A 17941-nucleotide genomic window follows, 5' to 3' on the forward strand; every position below is an offset into this window, starting at 1 on the left:
CTAGCCCGATGCATAAATCCCTTTGGCAAAGCTGTTGCAGTTATCTATTGCTAAGTAACAACAAGCTATCAGCAAATTCAGTGGCTTAAAACACAACCGTTATATGTGCTTGTGATTCTGTGGACTATTAATTCGGGTGGGGCTTGGCTGGGTGGCCCTTCAGCCCTACATTGTGTCAGCCAAGGTCAATCACTTGGTTGAGGTCATTGACTGGAACAACCATGAAGGCTTCACTCACGTGCCTGGTGCCTCGGTGTTCCTCCACGTAGCCTCTGTTTGGCTCTAGCCTGGGTGTCCTTGCAACTTGGCAGTCTAGGGCAAGGAGGGCTTCTCATGAGGCAGCTTCCAAAAGTGAGCATTGCCAGAGGGGCAAAGGTAGAAGCTACAAATCTCTTACAGCCCGTCCTCAGAAGTTACCCAGAGTCACTTCCACTGCATCCTACAGACCAAAGCTCGCCACAAGGCCGGCGGAGACTCAGAGCATGGGAAGCAGACCCCACTTCTCAAAGGGAGGTGAGGCCAAAAACTTACCGAGAGGCATATTTAATCCACCACAGAAACCTTTTCAGATACTTTCAGCCTACACGTAACCATTTCCTGTGATGAAGAGCTCGTCACAATACACGGGTAGTTCATTTACAGACAGCTCTGACAGAAAATATCCCAGCTCATAAACATGGACTGTCCAATGCCAGAGTCTGATCTGATGTTCCTTAATGAGCCCCTCCAGGGCCTCAGAGATGCTACCTGCACTTCTGAGGCTCCTCAAAATGCAGACATATCCGTCAGGGTTATTATGTATATTAAACACATCCACACTTAGAAAATTAATTTTTAAAACCCAAACAAACACATAATAACAACAACCTTCTTTGGAAATAACACCAAAGCCTGCATTTGGGTCCCTCAGTGAACCTGATGCCTGGCCACAGAGCTTTATGATCCTTCCATGAAGCCCGACACACAGCCAGCCCACAATTTATGTCCGTCGATCACTGAGGTCCTCAAGAAGAACATCAACCAGAAAATCTCTGCTGGGAACTGAGCCCCAAGACCCCAGCTCCACTGAGCTACCCTCCCAGCATCTGGGACTCAGCTCACCTCTAGGGAGGAGGGAGTCCAGAGATTGGAACAGGTGACTTTCGCTGTTGGAGACATATAAAAAGTATTGTTTTTCTTCCCCAGCAGATTTAAATAATCATATGCAAAATCCAACAATACAACCTAAATACCTCTCCACTGTGGCTTAGATCTGAGTTACTATTATGGAATCATATTGTTAATTTCAATCAGTGTGATAATGATTATTGTGGCTATGACAGGACATGTCCTTTTTCATGGAAGATCCTTGCTGAAGGGTTTGATCAGGAGGCAGCAAACTGAGGCTCCCAGGCCAAACCTGGCTGACATGCATTATTGAAAGTCTCACTGGACCACAGCCACACCCTTTTGTTTACATATTGTCTGTGGCTGCTTTTGTGCTACGATGGTCTGGGGGAGTAGTTGTGACAGAGGCAGACCCAAAAAGCCCAAAATATTGATTATCTGGTCCTTTACAGAAAATAGTTTGCTAACCATTGGGTTAGAGTTACTATGTCTGCCACTTTCTCTCAAATTGTTCAGCAAAATGACAGCAACCAAAAAGTGCATACATGTATCTGTATGTGTGTGTGTGTGCCTGCATGCATGGAGAGAGAAGGAAAGAGAGTGAAAATGTGGCAAAATATTAATAATTGGTAAATTTAAGTGGATAATATATGAGTATTCATTTTATTTTTCTTTCCACTTTTCTTCAAGTTTGAATTTTTTTTTAAATAAAGTGTTTTAGAGTAAATATTGCTTCACTTAAAAACTCAAAAGATGGGAATTCCCTGATGGTCCAGTGGTTAGGACTCCGTGCTCTCACTGCTGAGGGCCCGGGTTCAATCCCTGGTCGGGGAACTAAAATCCCACAAGCCATATGGTGCAGCCAAAAAAAAACAAACACTCAAAAGAATCTCCTAGAAAAAAATGCAACTCATAGGAAAGTTAACTAAGGAGACCAGTAACAATATATAAATATATAATAGCAATTGCAATAAGTTTAAAAATAATGAGCACAATAGCAATAAAAAATATTAAGCCTAAAGTTTAATTAGGAAAGAAATGTAGGGCACCTAAATAAAACAATAAATTTTACCAAAGTCCAAAAATTAGAAGCCCACAGGTACGTATGTCATTGAGAATGTTTGGGATTGGTGGCCTGTGCATTAACAGGTGTTTAAAAAAAAACCTATATCAAAGACAAAAAAGAAGCTTTGAATAAAAGGAAGAACATACCACATTCCTGAACAAGAAGATTTACTTGTTCATATTATAAAAATGTTCATCCTCCACAAATACAGCAATAGCATTGATGCAATTCCAATAAAAACCACCACGTTGCTTTTTTGATGTTGGGGGGAGGGGGATAGTGAGAAAATATTTCAAAAGTATCTCTAACAGGAAAAAATGTATGAGATTAGCCAAGGACATTTTAGAAATGAAGAGTAATGATAGACTCTGACTTTAATAGATGGTAAAATTTATGTTAAAGCTGCATATAATTAAACAATTAAATCTGGCTCAGGAATAATCAGTCAAGGAAGAAAAATCCACGAAAAGATCCCAAAGTAAGTAAGAATCGAGGCAGCAAATCCAGTGAGAGGAGAGAGGATGGTTTACACAGTAAATGATGTTAGGATAACGGGCTAGCCATTTGCAAGAAAATAAAGTGAGAGCCATACATCATACCACACTCCAGAGTGAAGAAAAATTAAGTGCAAAGAAATGAAATAAGGAAAGATATATTAAACAATGTAGATTAGTATTTTTATAAGCTTGTGATGGCACAGATCTTTCTATGCATAAAACAAATAATAAAGAAAATGATCGATATAGTTGGCTAATAAAAATTTTAACTTTCTGTACATCCCAAACCACTATAACCAAAATTAAGAAAATAGCAACAACAACACTGAGAAAAAATATTTGCAATAGAAATGATATTAAGGGGTCAATGTCCCCATTATCTAATCATTATTGGGGGAAAAGTTTTTAAAAATTCAAAAATGAGCAAATGCCATTAACATACAATTCACAAAATAATACAATTGTTGAGATTCAGCATGATTATCATTTTTTTCTTTTTGTTTATAGTATTTTCTGAGCTTTCTATCCCCCCAAAATGCATTATTCCTGTAGAAAAAAAAAAAATCTCAAAATAGGAACCAGGAAAAAATTTTTTTCTTTTTCGGGAAACCTAAGCTTCTTGCCAGAGGACAGTAAAGCTCCTTTAACAGCTCCAAACTCTCTCAGAATGAGTAGATATGCAAGGTTACAAACAACCTCCTATCGTGGGCAAAAAATATACATTTTTCATCTCCTCGAATCCTCCAAAAATCTCAGGTAGGGTGTTGTTACTACCCTAATATTACAGACAAGAAAGTGAAGACTCAGAGAAGTTCAGCAGCCACACCCTTTTGCTTCCTAAGCTTCCTAAGCTTCCTAAGGTCACACAGCAGTAAGCAATAGAGTTGGAACTGGATCCCAGGCTGGTCTGACCACAAACTCAGCTCTTTTCAGGCCTTGTTTCAGGACCCTTGGGTTGGGATGCAGAGGGATGAGTTCTGATCCTGGCTCTGTCCCCAACCACCAGTACACACAGCCTTCGCAAGTCTCTTCCCCTGTCTGACCCTGATTTCCTCATCTGTTCAAGGGGAAGTGGATTGGCCCAAATGGTGTGTCAAGTTCCTTCCTGCTCAGACATGCCAGATTTTTGTTCTCATAAAGCACTCATTAGCCAAGGACCGTTCGAAACCAGAGATCAACCCCAGGGGCCTGGGGGCTAGAACAGGTGGCCTCACACAGATGCCCAGGCACTGGCCCACCTTGAATTCCTCATGGATGCGCTCCTCCAGGATTTTGGCAGCCTTGCGGTCCTCCGTCTCCACTTTCCACTTCTCCACCAGGATCCGGGCTTTCTCATTGGCCAGAGCATCCCGGAACTTCTTGGTGATCTCTGCCTCCTTCTGTCTCCTTCCAAGAGAACACCAGCAGGTATCAGGAGGTATGGGAAACTGAAGGACCACATGCCAACAGAGCTTCAAATAAAAACCATGCACAATCATTCTTGGTCTATCAGAACGGCAAATATCTGAGGTTCACAAAACTCAGTGTTAGCAAAGGTGGGGAGTATAAATCACCAGAATTGCTCTGGAAGCCAGAAGATAAAACCTCAGAAACCCCATTTCTCACTCAAGTTTACAAAGGTGTAGGGAAAAGCTCATCAGAGGGTTTTTATAACATAAAAAGTGGCAAACAACCCAAATGTCCCTCAACAAGACCAATAAATTGGGTTTCTCACGTAATGGGATACTATACAGTAATCTTAAATAACACTGTGGATCTATGTTAATCAATTTATGAAGGTGTGAATAAAGCAGCTTACAAAGCATGGATTGCCCAAATGCTCACCATGGTTATCACCATGGTACTGAGTTGTTATTTAATTGATTCTTTACAGTTTTCAATGTTGTTTACACGTTACAATTTTATGATTAAAACACTGTCATTAAAAACTGGGGGAAAAATGTTGGAGTCAACTTCATACAAATTTCCAAGTCTGGCAAAAAATATGTCAAATGTGGTTTATGAAAGAAGTCTGACCCCCCAGTATCAGTAGGGGCTCAACTGTCCATCTTGTGTGAGAAATGGAGGTAACATGACGAGGAACAAGCAGATTTTAAAAGTGAATTCAAATTGCTCTGCTGTCCTTGGGACAACTCAGTGAGGAAAGAAGCAAAAGGATATCATACGCATTATCTCAGTAAATCCAACTACATCCATATAGAAAAGGTGTTGTGATGCCCAAACCACAGATGTGAAAACTGAGGCCCTGGATCAGCTCACCACGAATTAGTGGAGCCAGGATTTGAACCCAAAAGGTCTACCTGATGTAAGACTAGTGCTTGGGTCCCCTAATCTTAGCAGAGCTCCAAACAGCCAGCCAGCTGCCTGGCGCCCCCTCCCTCCCACCCGTAACCTATTGTCCTTAATGTGAACCCACCCCAAGCCTCCGTGTTCAGGACCCGCCCCAGTACCCATTGGCACCTCTCACCAGAGCTCCTCCGCCTCCCTCTGTGCCTGCAGCCGCGCCCTCTCTGCAATCAGCTCCTCAGAGATCTCTTCGTAGGGCTTGTCTCCAGGGCCTTCTCCCATGACCCAGACCCAGACTTCGCCATCTGCCCCCAGGAGCCACTGGATGTGCTTGTCACTCGCTGCCTCACAACACAGGAAGAACAAGGAAGGAAGGAGAAACAGGTCTGAGTTGTACTGAGTCAGGAATGACCTGGGCTGGCCAGGGGTGCACAACCACCACGCCACCCTACAAAACGTGGTCATCTGCAAAGAGGATGCCAGAGAGACATTGACCTGAGTGCAGGTCCACAGCCATCTCCCTCTCCCACTCCCTCTAGGGAGCAATATGTCAGCCAAGTCAGTCTGCTGGAGCAGGTGTTCAAAGCTGGAACTGGTGTCCGAAGCCCAGAGACCCTGAAATCTTCAGCACAGAAGACATCAGGTGACAGCACTCGCTGAAGGAAGACTTGTGTCACTCCCAAGCCAAGGCAGTTAGGAGCCCGGGAGTCTTCTCTCTCTCTCTCTCTCTCTCTCTCTCTCTCTCTCTCTCTCTCTCCCTCCCTCCCTCCCTCTATCTCTCTATCTCTCTATCTCTATCTCTATCTCTGTCTCTATCTCTATCTCTATCTCTATCTCTCCTGTCCATTGGCTGGAAATAAGGAATTGGAGATGGTGTCATTGCAAGATGAAGCAGCTGGCCCCTGAGTCTCCCTGACCCACATCAGCCTGTAACCTGAGCAAGAAATAAACCTGTGTTGGATTAAGTCACTGAGATTTTTCAGTTTGCCTGTTCTAGCAGATTCCATTGATAACCACGACTAAAATGGCAATCTAAAGTGGGGTACTGGCTGAATCAGGAATATCAACTAAGTGTCACTGCCTTACCAGTGACGTTTAGAGGCTGAATGGCTGGAGATCCACGTGATGCAGGAGCAAAGCACCTGGTAAAGTTATCAGACACTATCACTTAAAAGGCAGACCCTCCTGCCTTCTGAACCTGTCCCCCCTAAGGGAAGATACTGGAAAATAGAACTTTGGTAGTGGGTTGGTTGCTAGGAGCTGTGTTTGGCAAGATGTTAAGTTCAAGGAAGAATTGAGCATTTTGCAAGTAGAAATGAAAGGGAATAAAGAGAATATAGAAATCCGGGACTTTGTAGGTTTGGAAAAGCCATCTCTTTCTAGGGCCCAAACTGCAAGAGATGGGATTTTTAAAGGTTTTGCATGAGTGGCCCAGTAAAACTTTTAAGGTGAATAAAGGGCCCTAGGACACAGATCTCTGTGATGGTCATGAGAATGTGCTCCATGGACATGCCACAACAGGGAGCATAAGTGACTGTGCACTCCAGCTCCCATGCCCTTATGTTTGCCCGAGGCCATGCTTCCAGAGGAGGCTCCCAGCCTTTGACTGAGCATGGCAGGCTGGTTCCTGGGAGACATGGGACTCCACTGACGGGCAACTCCCCGGAGGCCTTGACAAACCTTCCCTGGACTGCGTAGCTGCCTGGAACACCTCCAGCCAACCTGCCGTCCCCCTCTCCTTCACTCAAGGTCACGCCTGCACTGCCATGCCACGGCTCTCCCAGCCTGCTCCTTTTTCTCTCACAGGCATTTCCTGAACAACAGCCTTGTGTGATTTTCTCCCAACCCTGTCTCTGCCCCTCACAAGCACACTCAGACTGCAATCTCTCACACTTATTTTTCAAAGAGCCTAACGTAGATGACCTTCAGTCGAAAGGTAGAGGCATCAGGGTGAAGAGGCAAAGAAAAACAGGCAATTTGCGAAATACGTCTAGAGAAGAATCTTCGATGTTGCTCCCGGCACATGGAAGCAAACAGATCAGAAGCTTCCCAAGTCTCTGAGTCTGGACTAAAAAAGCCTCTGATTGTTCAAGACTTAAACAACCATTGGGCACCCAGCCTCAATGACCAGGGGGCAGGTCTCAAAGGCTATACTGGTCCAAGGAGGATGCGACCCTCAACACTCACTCTGGATGTGGCCAAGGGGAATAATGAACAAGATGAGCCTCCAGGGCACAGACAGCATCCATTCAAGGCCATCCCTTCACTGCCAGGGCAGGGGGACCTCGCAGAGCCTGACCTGGAGGATTTCAGGATGCTACAGACTAGTGACTGAGTGGGGCTCACACTCCCCCCTTTTCCATAGCGGATATTCTAACCCTGCTCCCCCACTGTACATCGTGTCTTAAAGGTGGGCCGTGTTAGGATGACATGTCTTTTTAGCCATATCAGGACCTTAGAGTGCCTAACGCAGAACACATGTAGACTGTGAACTTCGGGTTGATGCAGTGACCGGGTGAGACTTGCGGGCATCCCCTTAAGGAGGTGGTGAGTGTATTTATGCAGAGAAGAACAAAACAAGTGAGTAACCAGAATGACAGTTTGTGACAGTGACCACGCTATGTCCAGCACCCCAGCTCCACTCCCTGAGCCCACCAGATGACCACTTTTCTCAGGTTCCCTTCAATTCCATGGGGCCACGTGACTGAATTCTGGTCTGTGGAGCGTCAGGGGAAGTGATTTGTGCCACTTTCAGGCTGAGGCTGGTTGCAATCTGAGTGCCTTTTCCACATTCTCTCTCCCATCCCTTCAGTGGGACATAAACGACTCCAAGATGGTGGAGCAAAAACAGCCTGATCCATGAGTCAGTGTTCGAAAGCAAGCCAGGCAGACTGCTGCTACCTAATCCACATCAAACTGTGACCTAATCAGAAATAAACCTTCATTACGTTAACCCACTGGAATTCCAGCGCTTACCTATTGCAGAAGGCAGCACTAATTCCCCCGGCATTGGTATATTTTTAGTATGTTAAAGCAATATAGTAATAGAGGAATATAAGTTTAATTATGACTGACAGAACCAGGGAAGCAACCACTACTAGAATTGTAGAACTTCCAAATTAATAGTGGGCAAAAGTAAATAAGAGGCTTACCAATCCTGCAGAAATACTTAAAGGGAAAAGAGAAAACAACAGAAAATGTGTAGTTATTGTAGCAGGCACCGGCAGTTACTTCCTCATCACCCACTCCAGCCACCTTCCTGCCTTACTAAAAACCCCAGTTTGTTTTGGGGAGTAACAGAGATCCCTTGGTTTCAGGAGAGGCAGGTGTCTACCCCAGCCTCCAAGGACAAATAAAATTAGTCTAAACCCATCATGTAAATTTATTCTCCTTGGCAAGTAATCGATCTAGGAGTGACCAGACATCCCCGTTCTTGACAAAGGAGATGCAGGCAGAAGTCCCAGTGACGGGGACTCATTCTCGAAACAAAAGGTGAAGACTTCTTAAGGTTGCTGACAAATACTGTTTGATTCCACTCATACAAGGGACCTAGAATAGTCAAATTCGTAGAGTCAGAAGGTACATTGGTAGATGCCAGGGGCCGGGGGAGGGGAGGTAGGAGGAGTGGGGAGTTAGTGTTTAAAGGGGACAGAGTTTCAGTTTAGGAAGGTGAAAAATTCAGGAGAGGGATGATGGTGAGAGTTGCATAACAATGTGAATGTACTTAGTGCCACCGAACTGTACAGTTAAATATGGTTAAAATAGTATGTTTTATATTATGTGACTTTTACCACAATAAAAAAAAAACATTAAAAAAAAAAAAAGGTGAACACTTCTTAGGAGAAGCCCCTTCACTCTTTACTCTACCTCACCTCCTTCTTCCTGCGTGGAATGAAGAAGTGATGCCAGGAGCTGCTGGAGGACTTTTGCAGCCATAAGGAGAAAAGCCACATACTAAGGATGAGTAAGCAGAAGGACTGAAGGAGACGGGGCCTCGATGATCTTGCTGAGCAGCTAAACTAATCTATCCATTGCAATACACCTCCAGAATTCTTATCATTTGAGAAAAATAAGGAACTCCAAGGAATAAAGTTCTGTAGTTATTCAATGAAATGTGGTAATATAAATAAATATGAAAGATTTATTTAATTAGGCAACTATTAATTGTGCATTCTGTTACTTATGGCCAAGCACATCCCTAACTGATACAGATAACAAATGAAAAATAACACAGAATCCCTAAACCCTAAGTATATTAACACAAAAATGGGAAGAGAATTAATTTCCCTATTAAAGATCTGAGACTGTCAGATGTAAATAAAAAGTAAAAGACAAACACTGCTTTGGGAAAACCCTAGATGTTCTCCTTACTGGCTGCAAATAATAATAAATCCTTCCTTGGGGGTAGTGGGATGAATTGGGAGATTGAGATTGACATATATACACTAATAAGTAAAAAATAAATAACTGATAAGAACCTGCTGTATAAAAAAAATAAAATTCAAAAAAAAAAAGAAAGGAAAAAAGTAAAAACACACTATTTAATGTCATTAATTAAGTCATCACTTTTTGACCCTACTTCTAACAAGGCATATTTCATTATAGCTTCAGTGTCAATTTTCTCTTCTTTTACTAAATTAAAATTCCACTAGAATGGTCACTAAATTAAATCTCTACTGGTGAACATTCTAACCCTGTAATTCTGGGCATAAGGGTGTTTCACATGAGAGCTGTCCGTAGAAAATGCTGCCAGTTATATATATATATATATATATATATATATATATATATTTTTTTTTTTTTTTTTTTTTGCTGTACGCGGGCCTCTCACTGTTGTGGCCTCTCCCGTTGCGGAGCACAGGCTCCGGACACGCAGGCTCAGCGGCCATGGCTCATGGGCCTAGCCGCTCTGATCTTCCCGGACTGGGGCACGAACCCGTGTCCCCTGCATCGGCAGGCGGACTCTCAACCACTGCGCCACCAGGGAAGCCCCGCCAGTTATATTTTTGAATTTGGGTTAGATAAAGTATTCCCAAGTTTTCTCCATCATGGAAAAACAATAATAATAATAATAAATCCTTCCTTCTCTTGATGGAGAAAAAAAAGTAAAATCCAATTCTGTACTATTTAAATAAAACACACATGTAAAAAAGAAAAAGTTTAAAAATAAAGATCTAGTTAACAAGAGACCATACAAAGGCAAGCAAAAAGAAAGCAGAAGTGGCAATGTCAGACAAAGTAAATTCAAGGACAAATGTGTTAGACAAGACAAAAAAGTATATTATGTAATTATAAAAGAGGCAACCCACAAAGAAGACATAACAGTTATAAAACTTTATACAACAAACAACATAGCAGACAACTGCATAAAACAAAAACTCCTAACAACACAATGAGAATTTCAAAATGTATATATACTCATGGTGGAGAGTTTCGCTATATTTATTTACGAGGCTGGTAGACCAAATAGATTTTTAAAATTAATAATATAGAGGATTTGAATAATATAGTCAACAAATTTTACTTAAGAACTACAGAACTTTACTCCTTAAACATTGACAATATACTTTTCTTCTTCTGATCTTGCAATTATGAGAAAATTTTATAGACCGCATCCTCAAATAATAATACAAAACTTAGAAATCAATGGAGTAAAATAGCCATCAAGAAAATATCTCCTAGAGGGCTTCCGGGAAGATGGCGGAAGAGTAAGACGCGGAGATCACCTTCCTCCCCACAGATACACCAGAAATACATCTACACGTGGAACAACTCCTACAGAACACCTACTGAACACTGGCAGAAGACCTCAGAACTCCCAAAAGGCAAGACACTCCCCACGTACCTGGGTAGGGCAAAAGAAAAAAAGGAAAAACAGAGACAAAAGAATAGGGACGGGAACTGCACCAGCGGGAGGGAGCTGTGAAGGAGGAAAAGTTTCCACACACTAGGAAGCCCCTTCGCGGGCGGAGACTGCTGGAGGCGGAGGGGGGAGCTTCGAAGCCGCGGAGGAGAGCACAGCAACAGGGGTGCGGAGGGCAAAGCGGAGAGATTCCCGCACAGAGGATCAGGGCCTACCGGCACTCACCAGCCCGAGAGGCTTGTCTACTCACCCGCCGGGGCGGGAGGGGCTGGGAGCTGAGGCTCGGGCTTCGGTCGGAGCGCCGGGAGAGGACTGGGGTTGGCGGCGTGAACACAGCCTGCAGGGGGTTAGTGCGCCACGGCTAGCCGGGAGGGAGTCCGGGGAAAAGTCTGGACCTGCCGAAGAGGCAAGAGGCTTTTTCTTCCCTCTTTGTTTCCTGGTGCGCGAGGAGATTAAGAGCACTGCTTAAAGGAGCTCTAGAGACGGGCGCGAGCCGCGGCTAAAAGCGCGGACCCCAGAGACGGGCGGGAGACGCTAAGGCTGCTGCTGCCGCCACCAAGAAGCCTGTGTGCGAGCACAGGTCACTATCCACACCCCTCTTCCGGGGAGCCTGTGCAGGCCGCCACTGCCAGGGTCCCGGGATCCAGGGACAACTTGGGAGAATGGGAGAACGCACGGCGCGCCTCAGGCTGGAAGTCACGACGGCCTCTGCTGCCGCAGGCTTTCCCCGCCCTCCGTGCCCCTCCCTCCCCCCGGCCTGAGTGAGCCAGAGCCCCTGAATCAGCGGCTCCTTTAACCTCGTCCTGTCTGAGCGAAGAACAGACGCCCTCCGGCGACCTACACGCAGAGGCGGGGCCAAATCCAAAGCTGAGGCCCTGGGAGCTGTGCAAACAAAGAAGAGAAAGGGAAATCTCTCCCAGCAGCCTCAGAAGCAGCGGATTAAAGCTCCACAATCAACCTGATGTACCTGCATCTGTGGAATACATGAATAGACAACGAATCATCCCAAATTGAGGAGGTGGACTTTGAGAGCAAGATTTATGATTTTTTCCCCTTTTCCTCTTTTTGTGAGTGTGTATGTGTATGCTTCTGTGTGAGACTTTGTCTGTATAGCTTTGCTTCCACCATTTGTCCTAGGGTTCTATCCATCCGTTTTTCTTTTCCTTAATAATTATTTTTTTATTTTAATAACTTTATTATATTTTATCTTACTTTATTTTACTTTATCTTCTTTCTTTCTTTCTTTCTTTCCTTCCTTCCCTCCTTCCTTCCTTCCTTCCTCCCTCCCTCCCTCCCTCCCTCCTTCCCTCCCTCCCTCCCTTCTTTCTTTCTTTCTACTTCTACTCATTCTTTCTTTCTACTTTTTCTCCCTTTTATTCTGAGCCGTGTGGATGAAAGGCTCTTGGTGCTGTAGCCAGGAGTCAGTGCTGTGTCTCTGAGGTAGGAGAGCCAACTTCAGGACACTGGTCCACAAGAGACCTCCCAGCTCCACATAATATCAAACGGTGAAAATCTCCCAGAGATCTCCATCTCAACACCAGCAGCCAGCTTCACGCAACGACCAGAAAGCTACAGTACTGGACATCCTATGCCAAGCAACTAGCAAGACAGGAACACAACACCACCCATTAGCAGAGAGGCTGCCTAAAATCATAAGTCCACAGACACCCCAAAACACACCACCAGATGTGGACCTGCCCACCAGAAAGACAAGATCCAGCCTCATCCACCACAACACAGGCACTAGTCCTCTCCACCAGGAAGCCTACACAACCCACTGAACCAACATTAGCCACTGGGAACAGACACCAAAAACAATGGGAACTACAAACCTGCAGCCTGCAAAAAGGAGACTCCAAACACAGTAAGATAAGCAAAATGAGAAAACAGAAAAACACACAGCAGATGAAGGAGCAAGATAAAAACCCACCAGACCTAACAAATGAAGAGGAAATAGGCAGTCATCTGAAAAAGAATTCAGAATAATGATAGTAAAAATGATCCAAAATCTTGGAAATAGAATGGACAAAATGCAAGAAACATTTAACAAGGACCTAGAAGAACTAAAGATGAAACAAGCAACGATGAACAACACAATAAATGAGATTAAAAATACTCTAGAAGGGATCAATAGCAGAATAACTGAGGCAGAAGAACGGATAAGTGACCTGGAAGATAAAATAGTGGAAATAACTACTGCAGAGCAAAATAAAGAAAAAAGAATGAAAAGAACTGAGGAGAGTCTCAGAGACCTCTGGGATAACATTAAACGCACCAACATTCGAATTATAGGGGTTCCAGAAGAAGAAGAGAAAAAGAAAGGGACTGAGAAAATATTTGAAGAGATTATAGTTGAAAACTTCCCTAATATGGGAAAGGAAATACTTAATCAAGTCCAGGAAGCACAGAGAGTCCCATACAGTATAAATCCAAGGAGAAATACACCAAGACACATATTAATCAAACTGTCAAAAATTAAATACAAAGAAAACATATTAAAAGCAGCAAGGGAAAAACAACAAATAACATACAAGGGAATCCCCATAAGGTTAACAGCTGATCTTTCAGCAGAAACTCTGCAAGCCAGAAGGGAGTGGCAGGACATATTTAAATGAAGGAGAAAAACCTGCAACCAAGATTACTCTACCCAGCAAGGATCTCATTCAGATTTGATGGAGAAATTAAAACCTTTACAGACAAGCAAAAGCTGAGAGAGTTCAGCACCACCAAACCAGCTCTACAACAACTGCTAAAGGAACTTCTCTAGGCAAGAAACACAAGAGAAGGAAAAGACCTACAATAACGAACCCAAAACAATTAAGAAAATGGTAATAGGAACATACATATCGATAATTACCTTAAATGTAAATGGACTAAATGCTCCCACCAAAAGACACAGATTGGCTGAATGGATACAAAAAGAAGACCCATATATTTGCTGTCTACAAGAGACCCACTTCAGACCTAGAGACACATACAGACTGAAAGTAAGGGGATGGAAAGAGATATTTCATGCAAATGGAAACCAAAAGAAAGCTGGAGTAGCAATTCTCATATCAGACAAAATAGACTTTAAAATAAAGACTATTAGAAGAGACAGAGAAGTACACTACATAATGATCAAGGTATCGATCCAAGAGGAAGATATAACAATTGTAAATATTTATGCACCCAACATAGGAGCACCTCAATACATAAGGCAAATACTAATAGCCATAAAAGGGGAAATTGACAGTAATACATTCATAGTAGGGGACTTTAACACCCCACTTTCACCAATGGACAGATCATCCAAAATGAAAATAAATAAGGAAACACAAGCTTTAAATGATACATTAAACAAGGTGGACTTAATTGATATTTATAGGACATTCCATCCAAAAACAACAGAATACACATTTTTCTCAACTGCTCATGGAACATTCTCCAGGATAGATCATATCTTGGGTCACAAGTCAAGCCTTGGTAAATTTAAGAAAATTGAAATTGTTTCAAATATCTTTTCTGACCACAACGCTATGAGACTAGATATCAATTACAGGAAAAGATCTGTAAAAAATACAAACACATGGAGGCTAAACAATACACTACTTAATAACGAAGGGATCACTGAAGAAATCAAAGAGGAAATCAAAAAAATACCTAGAAACAAATGACAATGGAGCCACAACGACCCAAAATCTATGGGAGGCAGCAAAAGCAGTTCTAAGAGGGAAGTTTATAGCAATACAGTCCTACCTTAAGAAACAGGAAACCTCTCGAATAAACAACCTAACCTTGCACCTAAAGCAATTAGAGAAAGAAGAACAAAAAAACCCCAAAGTTAGCAGAAGGAAAGAAATCATAAAGATCCGATCAGAAATAAATGAAAAAGAAATGAAGGAAATGATAGCAAAGATCAATAAAACTAAAAGCTGGTTCTTTGAGAAGATAAACAAAATTGATAAACCATTAGCCAGACTCATCAAGAAAAAAAGGGACAAGACTCAAATCAATAGAATTAGAAAGGAAAAAGGAGAAGAAACAACTGACACTGCAGAAATACAAAAGATCATCAGAGATTACTACAAGCAACTCTATGACAATAAAATGGACAACCTGGAAGAAATGGACAAATTCTTAGAAATGCACAACATGCCAAGACTGAATCAGGAAGAAATAGAAAATATGAACAGACCAATCACAAGCACTGAAATTGAAACTGTGATTAAAAATCTTCCAACAAACAAAAGCCCAGGACCAGATGGCTTCACAGGTGAATTCTATCAAACATTTAGAGAAGAGCTAACACCTATCCTTCTCAAACTCTTCCAAAATATAGCAGAGGGAGGAACACTCCCAAACACATTCTACGAGGCCACCATCACCTTGATACCAAAACCAGACAAGGATGTTGCAAAGAAAAAAACTCCAGGCCAATATCACTGATGAACATAGATGCAAAAATCCTCAACAAAATACTAGTAAACAGAATCCAACAGCACATTAAAAGGATCATACCCCATGATCAAGTGGGGTTTATTCCAGGAATGCAAAGATTCTTCAATATACGCAAAACAATTAATGTGATAAACCATATTAATAAATTGAAGGAGAAAAACCATATGATCATCTCAATAGATGCAGAGAAAGCTTTCGACAAAATTCAACACCCATTTATGATAAAAACCCTGCAGAAAGTAGGCACAGAGGGAACTTTCCTCAACATAATAAAGGCCATATATGACAAACCCACGGCCAACATCATCCTCAATGGTGAAAAACTGAAAGCATTTCCACTAAGATCAGGAACAAGACAAGGTTGCCCACTCTCACCACTCTTACTCAACATAGTTTTGAAGGAAAAAGCAATATTTGCTTAAATTTTGGATATGAGTTCTGAAAGAAAAAGAGCAAGAAAACTCTAACTTTTCAGCTTAAGCAATGGAATGGATGGTCATATTACTGAAAAGAGTAACATGAAAGAAACTGCTTGGATAAATCAACATTTCTGTTTGGGCTAAATTAAGTTTGAGACGTCTATTAGACATCCAGTAGGCAGTTGAATAAAACAGACTTCAGAGGAGAGGCTGGAACTAAAATATAATTTTTTGAAGGCATCAGTGTATAGATATTTAAAGCCACAAAACTGGACGAGAGCAGGTAGAGAGTGAGTGTAGACAGACAACAGGAGAGGTCGAAGGACTGAAGCCCAGCACACTCCAACACCTAGATAGGAGGAGGACCCCCAAGGAGATGAGGACAAAGAAGCCTGCGAGGCAGGAGAACAACCGAAAGACAGCAGTATCCCAGAAGCCAAGTGGAGAAAGAATTTCAGGAATTAAAGGGAGGTCAGCTGTGTCAAAGGCTACTGATGGGTCATTGGGATGAAGACTTGAGAATTGACCATTGGATTCAACAACATGGAAGTCACCAATGACCTTGACAAAGGTGGTTTTATGAGTCTGTGAAAAGGAACATTTGGATGCTTGGAAACTCTTAGAGGAAAATATAAATGCATATCATTATTACTTTGGGGAAGGGAAGAATTTCTTCTATGAGACATAAAAAAATAAACTATGAGAGACAATGTTGATATATTTGAATACAGATTAAAGCTTAAAATTTCTACACACAAAAAATGCCATAAAGACAATTAAAAATCAAGTCACCAACTGAGAGAAGATACTTGAATACACATAACTGTCAAACGATTGCACCAATTAATAAAAGCAATAGTAACAGCGAACATGTACAGAAGGCTTATCTGCTAATCATGGTTCAACATATTTTACATGTATTAACTTATTAATGTCTAGAACAATCTTTCTCTACTAGGGTCCTGTGAGAGAAATAAGCCCTATAAAACATAATTTGAATGGTCATTTTTTTTTTCTCAGTTCTCCCAAGAATGGAATATAGATAGTACTAGTCTAGATGCATTGTAGAAAAGCTAACTCATTGCATACAGTGTATCCTTTAAAGCATCTGTTATCAAATAATTTGCTCTCAAGACCCCTTTATATTCTTTAAAAATATTGAGTATCTCAAAGAATTTTTGTTTATGTGGGTTATATCTATCAATATTTAGCATATTCAAAATTAAAACTGAGAAAATTTTTAATATATATTTACTTAAAATAATAGCAACTTGGGACTTCCCTGGCGGTCCAATGGTTACGACTCCGTATTTCCACTGAAGGAAACGTGGGTTCAAACCCTGGTCGAGGAACTAAGATCTCACATGCCACAGGGCGTGGCCTAAAAAAAAAGTTACTTCAAAATAAAAAGTTTAAAGATTTTTAAGCAAAATAAAATTAAAACCCAGGGGCTTCCCTGGTGGCGCAGTGGTTGAGAGTCCGCCTGCTGATGCAGGGGACACGGGTTCGTGCCCGGGTCCGGGAAGATCCCACATGCCGCAGAGCGGCTAGGCCTGTGAGCCATGGCCGCTGAGCCTGCGCGTCCGGAGCCTGTGCTCCGCAACGGGAGAGGCCACAACAGTGAGAGGCCCGCGTACCACAAAAAAAAAATAAAATAAAAAAAATAAAACCCATTGGTTTATTTTGCACTTTGAATGGATCTTTTACTCATGTGTGGTTTTGCAACATTCCTCATTGGTCCTTGGAAAATATTGGTTCACTGAATCAAGCAGATCTTCCAAATTTATGATATTATAAAATAAAATACCTATTTTATTTTATAATATCATAAAACTGTTTGTTAATATTACTATGAACCTCAGAGAAAAGCCTTTATGTATTGGGAATCTAATAAGTTCATTGTAGCTGATACAAGTTTTCCAAAAATTCTAATTTTTGCTTGAAACCTGGAATTTTATCACTGGAATAAATTTTATCCATTGTTTTCCTTGAAGTGACAGATTCACTTTATTCATCTGCAAATACCCAAGTCTGAAAAAAGACATAGTTTGTCAGTCTTCTTTCAAGTAAAAATGGCATTCCATGAGTAAAGAGGCTAGTTCAGCACATAACTCAAAAAATCACACAGTGCCTTTCCTCAAGACACCCATCATACTTCAGAAATGCTTTATGCATCCTTCCATTTTGTCATACAATAAAATGAATAAGGTTTACTGTTTCATCAAGCAGTGAAACCATCATTAATTTTACTGTGAGTGTATGA

At 41.9% G+C, this 17941-nt stretch overlaps 1 protein-coding gene and 1 non-coding gene across 8 annotated transcripts in view; one reads left to right on the forward strand and one right to left on the reverse strand.

Annotated features, from left to right (window-relative positions):
* The window catches only part of SH2D4B (SH2 domain containing 4B), an 84132-nt gene that overhangs the window by 50948 nt on the left and 15243 nt on the right, over positions 1-17941 (reverse strand). For all 7 annotated transcript variants that reach the window (XR_010935908.1, XR_010935909.1, XM_067710358.1 and 4 more), the window contains 2 exons: positions 5138-5297; positions 3909-4056 (listed from right to left, as the gene is read on the reverse strand). Coding sequence is in view for 5 of the 7 variants with exons in the window: in XM_067710358.1 (XP_067566459.1) it covers positions 3909-4056; positions 5138-5297 (308 nt within the window). In the remaining 2 variants the exon portion in view is untranslated. The remainder of the gene's footprint in view (positions 1-3908; positions 4057-5137; positions 5298-17941) is intronic.
* TRNAE-CUC (transfer RNA glutamic acid (anticodon CUC)) lies at positions 1869-1941 on the forward strand. Its single transcript has one exon. It is a non-coding gene; the product is annotated as a tRNA-Glu (tRNA).

The sequence above is a fragment of the Pseudorca crassidens genome, chromosome 16 (genome assembly GCF_039906515.1).
Source record: "Pseudorca crassidens isolate mPseCra1 chromosome 16, mPseCra1.hap1, whole genome shotgun sequence".
NCBI lineage: Eukaryota > Metazoa > Chordata > Mammalia > Artiodactyla > Delphinidae > Pseudorca > Pseudorca crassidens.